The 15,409-nt window shown below is 44.0% G+C and overlaps 1 protein-coding gene across 3 annotated transcripts in view; it reads left to right on the top strand.

Moving 5' to 3' along the window:
• CLTA (clathrin light chain A) overlaps nucleotides 1-15,409 on the top strand; it is a 94,810-nt gene that overhangs the window by 37,718 nt on the left and 41,683 nt on the right. For all 3 annotated transcript variants that reach the window (XM_085641109.1, XM_085641108.1, XM_085641107.1), the window contains exons 3-4: nucleotides 372-489; nucleotides 14,623-14,734. In XM_085641109.1, coding sequence (XP_085497235.1) covers nucleotides 372-489; nucleotides 14,623-14,734 — 230 coding nt within the window. The remainder of the gene's footprint in view (nucleotides 1-371; nucleotides 490-14,622; nucleotides 14,735-15,409) is intronic.

Below are 15,409 nucleotides of genomic sequence, written 5' to 3'. Positions count from 1 at the left end.
GTACAAAGTTGCAACCACTAGGCTCAGCTCGTGGTGTTTGTGAGAAGGAAGGATGCTTTGGGATCAAGTGTAACAACATCACAACAAATAGCTATCCAGAGCAAAGAAGGCATTTTAGTTTTTAGTACCTTTTGCCTTTGCCAGAAATGCTTCGTGTTATACAGTTTACCTTACATTTCTTAATTGTTTTGTCCGATTTTTAATATTTACCTTTAGTAAGATATGTTTGATTAGATATTATGTGTATTACCACCATTCAGCTTAGGGGCTGATTTCTTGAGCCTTAACAGTGAAAGCTCTCAAAGTAGAGCCATGCACTACAGGTCTGCTTTCTTTTCTAAAGGCAAATCCTTTTTTGGTTTTGTTTCCAGGAAACTAATGGTCCAACAGATGGCTACTCTGCTATTTCCCATGCTGATCGTTTGCAGTCTGAGCCAGAAAGTATTCGCAAATGGCGGGAGGAACAGAAGGAACGTTTAGAAGCTCTTGGTAGGTGACCTGCTTACATGCTGAATAGATGTGGGCCTCCATTTAGAAAACCTTGGAGGGTGGGACAAGTACTAATTTAGTGAATATAATGGCTCAAAATCAGTTATGGATTAACACACTGTGTGCCTGCATTAGTGTTTTCTGTGTCTTTCAATTTAAAATGAATTGACTTTTGCCACAGTCAAATGTGAAACCATTTAAATAAGGTGTATTTATGTATTTCATCTCACCAGTGGCCGAATTGCAGATAGAACGCACTGTCCTGCTCTGAACTGCAGCATACTCTTAAGTGTGTGCTGAGCACAGCCCTGCATATGCAGTATGGTGCAGGCACAAATGCAAAAGATTCTCTCACTTTCATTGGGTGACGCCACCATGCAAATGAGGGAACTCCCTCTTGAGATTGCTTCAGTGCTCATTTAGCACCACCATGATTCATATTTAAAAGTGTCGGCCGTGTTAGCTTCTGCTGTCCCCTCATTAATACTCTGCCCTGAGGGGTATGGCGGCATAGCAGGTGCACAAACGTCCATTGTGCCACAGGGACTCTGTGTATAATATAGCCTTGTTCTTTTTCTTCAATAACATAGAAACATCCTCAATTAAATAAGGTAACTCCTATGATATTGTGATCATTTAAGTGGGTTGATTTGTGGTATCCATCTCACCCATTCTCAGCGTGTGGGTACTGAATCACCTTGACCCTCGCCAGAGGGGGTTACTTTAGAGGATCCTACAGAGGCAAAAACTCTGCTGGCAACCACACCCAAACCCTTAGTCGCCTCTGTTCCCTTCCCTCCGACTACACGACAGTGATCGGGTGCACCACCAATGCTTTTTTCCCCACATGGCAGACCGTCACCTTTATTATCCAATATAGTTATTGTCTGGAGCTCACAGTCATGCCTGCCACCATTCCACCTTGCAAACACACTCTCCCAGAGCACCAAAGGCTTCTCAGAGAAGAGGTTTAAGCACTCCTTCTCAAAGGGGCTATATAACCTGTCCCATACCATCATCAGGGCAAGGAAGTGTTCTTGCTACACTTTTTAATACCCCAAAAAGACAGGTCCCTCAGATTCTTTCTGGACCTCAGGCCCCTAAATGAATCCATTTCTTCCAGAGGACTTCCATATGGTTACTCTCCATGATTTCATTCCGCTTCACCCGCAAGGTGACCTCATGACTGCATTCGGACTGAACGACTATTTTCACATACCAATTCATCCGGCTCAACCCAGATCTCTCTGGTTTGTGGTCAGCGGTTCAAAGCGTTGAAGACTTTCCTACCTCACCTGATAGGCAAGGTTGTTTGTGTCCGGACAAATAATATGACAGCCTTATATTATCTTCAGAAATGGTTGTTGCTACTTTCGCAGCTATCCCAGAGCATTTGGCAGTGGACTCTCTGCCACAAAATCCATTTGCTAGTGGGGATGGACAACGATTTTGCTGACCACCTCAGCAGGATGCAGTAACTAGTTCACCATTGAGAATTCCATCCACAAGTCCCATCTCCACTACTTCCAAGGATGGGATTTCCCACAAATAGATCTGTTCGCAACAGCAGAAAACGCTGAATACCCAAACTCCACCTCCAGGTTTCTACACCCACAGTCTAGTGGCAATGCATTATGGATGAACTGGTGGGGAATATTTGCCTATGCCTTTCTGCCTCTCCCTTTCCTTCCGTTTGTGGTTCAGAGGTTTCGGCAGACGTCCCTCACTCTCATACTGGTGGCTTCCACATGGAACTGCCAGCCCAGGATCACGACTCCCTCTGGTTCTGCACGAGGGGCTCCCCAACACGCCGGGACTTCACGCAAAACCATGGAGAAATCAAGCACCCAGACCCCAGGTCTGTCAACCTTGCGATCTGGATCCTGAGGTCATATAATTTGGGTACCTTTATCTTCTACCTGAATGCATGGGCATTCTCAAGGAAGCTCACTGGCCTACCACCTGGGCCTGCGATGGAGCCAAGTGAACGTTGTGTACTACTGTCACTCAAAGGATATTGATCACAGGACATGGTCTGCTACTTACCCCACTTTCAGGTTTCTGGTCTAGCCTACAACTCCAAATGGCTACACCTAGCCGCCGTGGCTGCCTATCTGCAGAATAGACACCACATTTCTATTTTCAGGATTCTAGTCATTACCGCTTTCATGGCATCTCAACAGGATCATTCTTTCCCAGGTCCCACCGGCACCAGCATGGAATCTCAACATTGTACTCACAAGACTTATGGTCTCTCCTTTTAAGCCCTTCCACTACTACCCCCATTTCACCTAAATCTTGGCACCCTCCCATGTGTTAAATCTGGAGGACTAGTACCGCTTTTTTTGAAATTACATTCAATACAGAGGAAGTCCAGAGAGCACTAGCTAAATCGGTGCAGGGAAAAGTGATGTATACAAGCACCTTCTACACACATGGGTACCCCTGAATACACAAGGTTGCAGCGCGGCCGGGAATGGGTGTGTGCTATCTACCTGGTCTAGGTCCATAATAATTCCTATATTTAAAAAAGGCTCATAATAGGACCCCAAATGCTATAGTCATATCTCACTGCTGGATTCCTCAGCAAAATTATTGGGCAGAAAATGATTGGAAAGATTAGAGGAATGGGCCGATGTCAATAACATCCTTTCCGGTGCACAGTATGGTTTTAGAAGGGATTTAGGAACAGTGCCTTAATTTAAATCTTTTAATAGGTAAACGCCTATATGCCAGGTCTTGTAACTTGTATATGAGTTTCATGTACCTAAGTAGTGCGTTTGACCGGGTGAACCACAACAAACTATAGAGCTGTATGTCTGCCGTGGGGGCCAGAAAGACATTGTTGTACTACTCGTCCATTTGTATGGAAACCTTACAGCGAAGATACGGGTTGGAAAACAAGGGGAGGTCACAAACTCCTTTAACATACCTGGGGGGAGGGGGGGGGGGTTGTAAGACAGGTGTGTGTCCTGGCCCCTTTTCTTTCCTCAATTTACATCCGTGGCATTGATGATTGAATTCAATCACTTAGCACAGATTTGCCCAAAGTAGCAGCAAGATTGATTTCTTGTATGCTGAACATGCCGTCCTTCTTGCACTAACTCCAGACAGCATACAAGTATTAACTCATTTAGTAATTTCATGGAAGGCATCGATCTGAAGATAAAACAGGGCAAAACCTTCATTATGTCATGCAATAGCTAAAAGAGGAGATTTTACCCCTTTCACCTAAGGGGAGAAAAGATTGCAAACGTGAAACACTTTAGCTACTTGGGCCAAAGGCTCTCAAAAAATGGGGAATGGAAAACACACAGGAAATTGTGTGCAGTTAACATGGTCAGGAATGACAAGGCAATTGGTAGATTTGGTGCGAGGGTATACCAGATATGTTAAAATGATGTAGTGCCAAACAGTCTCTGCTGCAACATACGGGGCTGGAATATGGGGCCCAGTGGAGGATAATATCTTGCAAAAAATAAGACAAATTCCTGAGAAGGTTGATATCGGTCCCAAATTCAACTTCCAGTACCATCATCTATAGTGAACTTGGCCTACAGCCTAAAGCGGTGACCATAGCAGCGAGACTTCTGTTGCTTTGGCATTCATTCTGATCTAAAAGTGTCACCAAACTAAGCCATGACATAATTCGGAATTGTATGTCGTTAGACCTAGTGTATAAGGTACTGCGGCTCTCTGAGATCAAGAGGTCCCTGCTAATTATTGGAGATAATGATCTGCATTTGTTGAAGACCCCTGGGTACATAGCACCGTTCCTCAAAAATGTTCTGTAGCAAATGACCAGGGCAAAATTCAGGCAAACAACTAAACTTGGAGAGGAGACTCCACCGACAGTTGCGCTATACTCATCCTACCTTACCCATCAAAGACTTCAGAACTACTTGGGTTGAGTCCACAACTTACATGACAGGTTCTTACTGACAAGATTTTGTTTTTCCACCTTTCCTCACTTTGTAGCATTTCCAACGGGCACCAAATGAGCACACACTGATTTCAAATGCCCCTGTGATAATGTAACACCCCAGTCCGCACTGCATTTAACTATCTTCTGTAAATTCTATCTTGAAGGTAGAAAAAAGTACCCATGTCCCTCCTTTTAACTGAAGGTCTGCACACATACAAAATAACGTACCAATACCTAATGGAAATGCATATTATAAAGACTAACGTTTGCTACTTGGTCCTTCCTTGTTTGTGTAATAAAAATAAGGAAAGCATTAAGGTTTATAGGATAACTGGTGGCAGTCACCACTAGCATGTTTAGCTCTGGCCTATTCTGCTGGTGTTATTTATTCTGTGTTATAGGACCATTGATGACATTTTAAAGTAGTTTTATCTGCATTTCATTTTCATTATTAACCTTTGATGGGTTTTTAGTCTGCAGAACTGTTATTCTGTTTTTTTGTGTCCTTTTATAGTCCTATTGTTACTTACCAAATAAAGTTCTTTGATTTGACTTACTGCCCCCTTCAGTTCCTCTCTTGGAAGGTGGCATTTCTGGTTGCTATCGTTTCACTCAGGCGTGTCAGTGAGCTTTAGGCATTAACCCTGGAAGAACCTTAATTTCAATTCCTTAAGGCATAGATTGACCTCTGCACCAGCCCCAAATTTCTCCCTAAGGTGGTCTCCTGCTTCCACCTTAACCAGTCCATTGAACTTCCTGTCTTTCTCCCACAACCAGATTTCATTTGTGGAACGGGCTCTCCATGCTTTGAATGTAATACAAGCCTTCATGTAGTATGTGGACAGAACCATGCCATTTAGGAAGACACAACAGCTGTTGCTTTCTCCAAACCCAATGAAGGGATGGCTCTATCCAAGTCAGACATTGTCAGGTGGATCGTTGAATGCATTCAGACATGCTATGCTAATAGGATTCTGCCCCCTCCACTCGAAAGACTTTTTAGAGGAAAAACAGGTTGCACACATCCAGGCCCAACACTAGATGGCAGGAGTATGCACAGCATGTGAATCTATGGCAATACATGCCATAAACAGATGCTTACAGGGTAAGTTACATTTTCCTTTTTCTTCAGATGTTTGCCAGGAGAATTCTTGCTGGGAGGTAGCTCCAAGCTAGAGCAGTGATATAGCAGATTTTGGGGGAGGTCAAACATGGCAGATTGTGCAGTTTGTTTCTCAACCCTAGGCCCTTTACGAACGGGGACAGCACAGGAAGCACGAGTGCTCTGTCCCTACTAAACATCTCGCATTGGGTCTCTCTCACTCTCCTCCCCATATAACTGACATCCAGACCTTGCGTTTCACCCTTACTTCCTCTGCTAGACCTGCTGCTTCTTCTGCCCTCGAAGAACCTTCGGGCACAGCTAAGACACCAGTTGAATCATCTCGATGACCCATTTCTTGTAGGAGTATGTTCTTTTTGTATCCATACATCCATCCAGGCACTGGTATAATGGAACCCGAAGAGTTCTATACAAAGTGAAGCATTTCAGTACACAATCCAAGTGAATGTGTGCACTTTTGTGGCTATCTCCCATTACGCCATCCGTAATGAGCACTTCGTACCAAGTCTGGAATTGTGCTGGGTTCCAACAAACCCTTTAGGTTTCTTGAGGCATGCACTCCTGAATTTGTCTCCTCCACTACTGCAGGACAGACCAACTACTCCACTGCTTAAGAGAACGTCCTAGGGCCCTAGGACACAACTTTGCCCTGCACGTACCGCGTTCCTCTTAACGCTATTTTGCCATTCTGGCAGATACTTTGTTGGATAACGCTGCTATTCGAATGCTATTTTGCATAGTACTTTGCCATTTGCACTTAACTAGAATTTTGTGGGAACTGTTGTCGTTTGGGGCCATTTACAGCATTTTATATTGCACATTTTAACCTCGTTTAATCTTCGTTTTAGCCTTCACTTACTTACTGGTCATTTGCTTCTGTGTTGCTCATTGCCGCTGGTGTTGGGGCCGCCCCGTTCCGTCACGGCTGCTGTGCCGATTGAGCGGAGGGCGGACCCCGCAACACACATCATCGCAGCCTCCCTTCCGCTCCCGGTGTGATCGCGCTACCGGCGCCCACCGGAAGGGTTTAAAAGCATAGATGGGGCGGACGCGCAGCGGGCGTGCCGCTGGCGCGCCAAAGGCGCGCCTAAGGCAGGCCCGTCTGCGTCCAGTCTGTGCCCAGGGCCCCGGTCCTTACATCCCGACCTTTACCAATACTAAAATACACTAGCAGCTTTTTGCACGCCCTGGGACAACCTAGGGAGGTGACATGCCGTATTTTACATCCAGGGGCTGTTACAACCGGCTGTGTTTGTGGGTTTGTTCTTCATATCTTCAAAGATATTTCACCTCTCAGATTGACTCAGCTGCTAATTCCTTCAAGGAACTGTTTGCAGTGATTAATCTATCTATACCCAACAACTCAGGCAGGAAGGTCAACCAGAAATTTTGTAATGATGATGCTGATGTTTTTAAATCCAAGGTCTTAGACATCTTCCAAGCATTCAGAGAGGTCTCCGATTCTAGCCCATTATCACGCCCAAGCAGTCCAGGTATCAACAATCACTTACCATTTGTGTTCTCCCCGATCTCGATAGACACAGTGAGAAATCATGTTCTTCAAGCTAAATCGGGCTCACCGTCAGACCCCTGCCCCCCGAGGTTCCTTCAAGAACTGGCAAATCTGGTGAGCCCATACCTCACCGATATTTTAGATGTTCTCCTCCGGTGTTTTCCCGATTAGCTGGAAGGAGACATCTATTCTGCCTCTCTTAAAAAAAAAAAAAAAAACACACTCGACGCGGCCAACCCTACTATCGGCCCATTGCTAGACTGCCTCTGCCAGCAAAGATTGTGGACAAAATAATGAACAATCAATTGTCACTATTCATTAATGCAAACGGTTTGCTGGATCATACTCAATTTGGCTTTCGCAAGGACCCTAGTACGGAGCTGGCATTGATCAAAGCCTCTGAGGAGATCAGAGCAGTTATGGACGGAGGAGGTGCAGCAGCTCTGGTGCTCCTCGATCTCTCTGCGGCTTTTGACACGGTGGATCATCTCCTCCTGCAAAGATGTCTGGAGGGGCTAGGAATAGGAGAGACAGCACGAGCACTTATAGCCTCCTTTCTCACTGATCGTAGGTCCACTGTATCCATGGATGGCTTTAATTCAAATCCTTACACTCTTCCATGTGGTGTTCCTCAGGGTAGCTCTTTAAGCCCCACACTGTTCAATATATACGTTTCTGAACTAGCGCCCCTTATTCGGGAATTCGGTTTCAGCCTGACCACCTATGCTGACGACACCCAGATTGTGGTGGCAGCTTCTAAATTCCAACAATCTCCGGCCTCGCAGTTCAGATGTTGCATGAGTGCAATTAATAAATGGATGACAGCACACTGCCTGAAGCTTAACTCCAGTAAAACGGAAGTCTTGATCTTCGGCAGTGTACAGCCTCCCTGGAATGATCTGTGGTGGCCCGTTGAGTTGGGCTCCCTACCCAATCCGGTGGTTAAGGCAAAGAACTTGGGTGTGCTCATGGATGATAAACTTACTTTCCATCACCACACAAATGCTGTAGTGTCGGCTTCGCATCTCCTCATTAAAAAAATTAGGAAAATTTTCCCTTACATCCCTGATAACACCAAGAGAACAGTAGTCTCTTGCCTTATTTCATCTAGGCTGGACTACTGCAATGGTTTATTCCTTAACGCTCAGAAGCAGCACTTGCGTAAACTCCAGATGATTCAGAACTCAGCAGCTCGTCTCATATTGGATATCCCTAAACACTGCTCAGTCTCTGACGAAATCCGCAATCTTCACTGGCTTCCCATCTCCCAGCGTATTGATTTTAAAGCCTTGTGCATCGCTTTTAAAGCCTTGCATCGCATTGGTCCTTCTTTTTTGCAGGATCATTTCACATGGTATCAACCCACCAGACCGCTTCGGTCCACGGGAGCACGAATACTGGCTGTTCCGAGGATTCATAAAGCCTGCTGGGGTGGACGCAGTTTTTATCACGGAGCATCTAAACTGTGGAATTCCCTTCCCTTTTTTCTCAGGAATGCCAGTTCCTTGACCATTTTTAGAAAGCAACTAAAAACCTGACTCTTTCAGCACTAGGGGCAAGGTTGTAGCGGGTCACTGTTGGGTCTAGCGCCAAGACACCTCCGGGTATATGTGCGCTTTATAAATTTCTGTAACATAACATAATGATTACACTCTGATATAACTAATTTTTGCTTATGCAGGCCAGAGGTCATCACTCCAGGGTTTATGATGGGCTAATTACTCGGATAGAGGTTATCTAAAAAATTGGAAAGCTAATGGACCGTCTCAAGTGAAAAACAGCCAACATCCCTCTTCTACACGAGCCCTCCATCAAGACGAACACAGTCAATCTGCCATCTCTTGTCACTCATTGTGGAACGGTTATTTAACCTTGTTAAGGCAAGCAGTCCTGTGGGTTCATCATCATGCTCCGCCCCCAAAATGTTTTCAAACATATCCTGGAGGAAAGCTGATCCAGGAACCTCGATAAATTCATCCTTACAACAAAGATGCTTCCCAAATGAACAAAAAACTTCCTATGTTAGACCACTTCTCAAATCAAAGACTCTTGGCCAAGCCAATCCAGCAAACTACAGGCCAGTTTCCAACGGCACATTCCTGGGAAAACTGAAAGAGCTCTCTCTATCCAACTTCATTGAAGAAAGCAGTCTATTGTTGGATCAACAGTGTGGATTTCAACCTGGCAGGAGCACAAAACCTTCCTCAGCTCTGACAACCTAAAATTGACTGTTGACTAGAATGGCAGGGCTACTTTACTTTTGCTTCGGACTGCTTTCGACATGGTCCATCACCATACCGTAGTACTCAGATTGCAACATCTTGACATGTGCAGCCCTGCCCTTAATTGGACTGCTTTCTTCTGTAAAGACAAACGGTTTTGTATGCCTGCCACCTTTCAAATCAGCTCCTCATGCCCTTCACTGTGCTCCCACAGCGTTCATCTTCCCTCTTCTGTTCAATATCTCAATAACCCCCTAGATTATTGGTCCTGTCAAACGGTCAGAACATGACTCTGCTGCCTGTCTGTTCATGGCTTGTGGGATTCAACACTGGAAGACGATGTGATGCCAGATTAAGGTAAACTGTCTGATACTAAGGCACCTAGTCCTCCTGCAACTATTGAGTAGCTAACAACTCGCCACTTTGAACTATGCAATCTCAATGTCCTACACATTACAGGATGTAGTCAACCAGTCCACTATGACTATCCACTCGGTACAGGCATGCTCTATATGAAGAGATTAACTAAACGCTGCTGCCCACTAGAGGATTCCAACCCAGTTCAGTTCTCACCTGCAGTTCCATACTACCAAAATATTCTGAGTAGAAGTTGTCAACTAGTTGTTGACAACTTACTATAACAACCTTACATAGGATGACAAAAACCCATTCAATCCTGGTGAAACACTGTCTTGTGAATCCTTTACTACACTACCGCTTCTCTCGGATCCATAAGATCTCAGCATGGGTGATCTCTTGCCACAATCATCATCAAATTAACAATCGAACCTGCAGAGCCATTACTTCTACAAGCCCCAAACTGTGCCTATATCTCTTAACCCCTCTTATCCATCACAACAGTAAGTGCTTTATCCCAGGACTGGATAAAAGCTCCTCTAGTCACTCGCATGCACTATGAAAACGCTTTTCACATTGGCTTAAAACTAAAAGAGCGTTCTTCAACCACACACCTGCTAGGTGTAGCATGCTACCCATGTTTGTTAGCACTTCGATGTCTCTTATGGAGTAGTAAGCGATGTATAAATGTCTCAACATAATGCATGTCCAGGAGGAGCATAGGTTTCGTCTCAACCTAGGCATAGAAACAACTAAGAAAAACTCCTTATATCTTGAGGACTCTTGGATGCGTGTGAGCTATAAACACGGGTCTATCTCTATGCCTGAAAGGTTGGCTAAAGGCTTCAGAGCAGTGAGGTAATTATTGCTGCTATTTAGGTAATACTAGTCAAACCACAGTCCTCTTTCTAACGATCAAGGTATTTTAAGTCTTCCAAGGGTGTTTTTCACCCCAAATGTCTGGCATCTTCCTATTCCTAAAAAAAAACCACACAAGATGATGGACGGAATGTTGCACATTGGCAAAACATTCACCCCCAGTCACAGATCTGGGTTTAATCCATTGTTATTTTGCTCACCACGCCACCCCAGTTCAGACATGGCTATATGCAAATCAGTCTTGACCCTGTGCCTCATGGGAACAGTCCAGCCCGAACTGCCATGCCATGTCTTCCCTGGACCGGAATCAAGCATCCTAGGACCGGATTCGGGGTTTCACCCCTCTTCAGCCAGGATAGCTTGACTCCAGTGGAGTAGTGAGCACGGGACCCACGTCTGGGCATACCCTTCCCACATAGGGCGAACAGCAAAGCACACAAGATGATGGACGGAATGTTGCACATTGGCAAAACATTCACCCCCAGGACCTGGCTTGGCAGTTCGGGCTGGACTGTTCCCATGAGGCACAGGGTCAAGACTGATTTGCATATGGCTGGGTTCAAACTGGAATGGCATGGTGAGCAAAAAACGATGGATTTAGGCCCAGATCTCTGTACTGGGGTGAATGTATGATATTGTTCTGCATTCTGTCCATCAACTGCTGTGTTTGCATCTTCCTATTCCTAACATGGCTTAACCTGCCAGCTCAGATATTTCATGGGAAAACCAAGCCTGCATACCAGGCCTTGAAAGATGCTAAAAAGGGCCACTTACTCCACATGAGCGGTTTAATCTTCCACTTTCTATATCAGAAGGTGCAGTTCATCCAATATTTCTACTTGTACCCCAGTAACTAGAGGGCTATGGTTTACAGCTTCTACTAATGGCTCCTTCCAGAAACCCTAGCTTCATTCAACACCAGTTACTTCTACAGTAGGTCAAGTGATTTTCCTTTTAAGAGCAATCAAACTGCATCCACTATTCCCCGGCAAGGAACAAGGGTCTATATCAATGTTCCGTTCTGGATCTCTTTGAAACCAATCATTTCTTTCCATTGCAGAAGTTCAAGGTAGCCTACTTTGTGTCCCAGGTTTATTTTTTTAGTGTAATGACTGGCTGTTTCCAGTGAACTGCAGAACGCTAACTTGATCTACTAGTCATGAAGGAACATAGGCAATGCCTCCGCTTCATAGTGTCAAACCAGAGTAACCATTAAAAGACTTTTCTCTCTTGCCTGATTGCAGATTCCTACTTACCCTGCCCATGCCACTGGGTTGTCACAAGGAGTTTTGCTCTTGAGCCCTCTGTTGACCCTCTTCCTGCACCATTTGCTAGTCAGGACTTTGTTAAGCGAGCTGTCAGAGTCCAGTCTGGACTAATCTTCAGAATCCTTTATACACTTTTGGTTCCCATTTAATAATTACAAATCATCATTTTCCAGTTCATTTTTCCGACTCCTGGGGACAGGACACTGGGGCACTGAGCTCTGCCTTTTATTTTGGCTTGAAAATATTGGAAAACCTTTCCAAAACCTTTACTTTAATAGTTATTTGACGTTTTTCACCACCTAGAGTGCAGTTTCATCTTTTTCTGATGGAAAATAAATTATTTGCCTGTCGCAAATTCCTTCACTTTTTGTGACGTGCCCTTCCTGTGGAAAAAAGGACACTCAGACAGATATTCGCTCTATATTGTTTGCTTACCTCAAAATCACCACCGAGAGAGATGTGTACGCACTGTCAGACGTTTTCAAGAACTCTCAAGGACCGAGAAAAAAATCAGGCTGCATGGCCTCCTAGAGAGAAGGCAAGATACAGGAACTGCGTTTTCAAAAGGCCTTGGAGAAATCCAGCCCTTCTCCAAAGAGCTTTTATCTTGCTTTAAGGACTACTAAAGAGGGAGATCCAGAGAGCGACATCATCTAAGACTGTACACTTGTGGTGTGCTGGTCATCAATCTCTGCCTTATCTCCAGGTTCCAGATCACAGCAGGAGAAGTAGGGGGCTGAGGAATGATCCAGCTGTGGAGTGCTGTTAAAATACAACACTCTATAGCTGGATGTCTTGATTGCGCATGACTGAGGAGCATGGTTCAACTTAGATTCCACTCACACACCCACCATCTTTTTTATTCAGCAGACATACTGCTCATGCATCAGGCAATACAGCATAGTTAAAATGTGGTTATTTGGGCCCGTTCAGTCCATCTCTGAAGCCAATCAAAAGTCACACAGTGCAGCAGGGGCAGGATCCCCAGCACTATCCTAGCTTCTTATAGGGCTGTGGTTCCAGTCTTATCATACTGGGAAAGGGATTGAGGTAGGTCTTCCCCCTTTTTCAAACCTGCCTTTGCTGCTCTGCCTGGCTCCTTTTTAAGAATCATGGCTTGCTGGTTCCAGTGCCCAGCACCCCATTCCTATTCTGCTACTGCTATGGAGCCTCCACGTTGACAAAAAATATATTTTTCTGTACATATGTTTGTGTTTGTGTGGGTCTTTGTGAGTGATTGAGGGCAAATGCGGTTAAATGGAAGTGTGTCAGTGTTTTGAGAGTCAATGACAGTAAGTGAGTGAGAATTTGAATGTGTGAGTGATTGCGAGTGTGTTAGAACGAGTGATTGATTGGAGGTTGTGAGACAAAGTGGAAGTGCGTCGTTGTACACCTAAATGGTGCAGCAGGTGCAGTTATGCCAGGACCCAGAGCAAGTGAGTGTTTGTAAGGCAATTACTAAGTGAGAATGCGAATCAGTAAGTATGAGTACATTTGTGAGTGAGTAAAAGAGTGTGCGAATGAGTAAGTGAGACTGTGAGTTAGAGTGAGAATGAAGAGAGTAACTAGAGAGCTAGAATGAGTGTGGCAAATTGTTTAAAAAATGGGGTGAACTCCTGCCCTGTCACACTACTCACTTTCAAAGATCACCAGCCGCCACTGGAATATTTAATATTTCCGCTATACTGTCTATGAATGTCAGTACCATGTAAATATTAGGGGGAAAAAAGCACCAGTTTAGGAAAATCCACATAGTTTTGGATTGTAATCTTGCAATTGTACTCGATCCTTCAACAGACAAGGTTAATTTGATTGACTTGAACAGCTCGCATCTTTTGTAATTAGTCAACATATTCCATATGTGGCCGTACTTTCCTTCTGAGGATTAAGTTCAGCCACTTCAGATGACAGCAGCACACAAAATAAATGGAACTACATGTACAGTACTAATGATACTTTTGGATACACGAGAACTTTGTGTTTGTATTCTGTACGAAATTTAACTGCTACAGAATGTTGTCCTGTAAACTAGGTTCACAATTTCATTTGAGTACATTTCTAGTATCATGCTATTCACTTTTTTGTGGTACTGTCTGAATTTTAGAGGCTCTATTTATTAACCTGGATTCTTGTATTTTTTTATTAATTTAATTTGTCATCCTGGCAGGAGCAAGTAGAAGAATGCAGGTTGGTCATCCCAACCAAGTAGGCCTCAAAGTTCTTATGTGCTCATAGACTTCTGCTCTTTGAGAGTCGTCAGTGGCTAAATGTAGACCGAATTATGTCCACAGCAAAACTGTCTACTGCACAGGAGGAGTGTTTAACGTGCTTTAAGTAGACGACAGCACAAACATACTTCATGATCATATGTATTCTTAATAAAACCTTTGCTTCAAAGAAGATCAGAAGTGAAATAAAATAATGTTGAGCGGTGTATTCATAGACAAATAATTAGGGCACTGAGCTTTAAATGGAAACAAGGAAGCAGGGAAGCTCAGTCACAGCAGTAGAAGACTAATCTGATCATTCGTTTAGCCAACATAGTTATTATTGGAAATGAGCTAAGAGCCAATTAGACCATATTTGAATCCATTGCAGTGTACTGGTGATAAAAAGTTATTTTCTAATCACTTTACAGAATGAGGGCCACACTTAGATCAGAGTACAGTTCTGTACTTGTTCGTTGAAAGAGCATGGCAATGAAATAGCTTTGAAACGGAATCTGATTTAAGTGGTGCCTTTGAACATGTAATTCTTCAATATAAAACCCACTTGCCATTAAGCCTGTCTGAATTGCCAAACTGCGACAGACTCGATTTATTATGACTGTATTGTTCAATCCGTAGATGCAAACTCTAAGAAACAGGAGTCTGAATGGAAAGAGAAAGCCACCAAGGAGTTGGAAGAATGGTATGCGAGGCAGGATGAGCTACTTCAGAAAACTAAAGTAAACAACAGGTAATTGTTTAATTTTATATGCATTAGTTATTTCATTTTTCCCCACTGTACCTGGGCTGTCGTTTAAAGAAGGAAATGCAGTGAAATGGAAGACCAGGGATAAAAGTGAGCTTGTTTTTTATCCACCACCATAAACCTCTATCTGGAGATTTAGATTACACTTTTCCAAAGATAATGTTTGACTGGATTCATGAAATGATCTGTGGTGTAAACAGCTCACTCTGTATTGCACCTTTTAGGTCATTAACTTTTGTGAACTTTAAGCTAAAAATAAAAGTTGTGGAAATTTCTGTGGCGTAAATTGATTTAGTCTATGGGATCATGCCTTTGCATCTTTGGTCCAGGTCATCTTTGCTACTTTCTCGTCCTTTTTTGGTGGTGGGTGGGGGGGGGGGGGGGGGGTCTCTCCTGGGAGAATTGGCAATTGTCTGATGGCCTTGCTCAACTGACTTTTATATTGGTCTCTGCATACCACATGAGTGTTAATTTTCTCATTGTTTGTGATGGTAGACTCCTGCTCTTTTTGCCCATATTGGAGAAGTGCATGGTTTGTGGAATGTTGACTGCTGTTGATTACTTATTATTGTTCTCTCCCTCTGCTTGATATGGTTTCTGGCAGCATTCTGTTTTTACAACCTCTGCATATCCTCTGTGAAATGCCCTCCACACTTCTTT

The sequence above is a fragment of the Triturus cristatus genome, chromosome 2_2 (assembly GCF_964204655.1).
Source record: "Triturus cristatus chromosome 2_2, aTriCri1.1, whole genome shotgun sequence".
In the NCBI taxonomy this organism is placed as follows: Eukaryota; Metazoa; Chordata; class Amphibia; order Caudata; family Salamandridae; genus Triturus; species Triturus cristatus.
The sequence above is the reverse complement of the archived record's forward strand: the minus strand, read 5'-3'. Positions and strand labels throughout refer to the sequence as shown.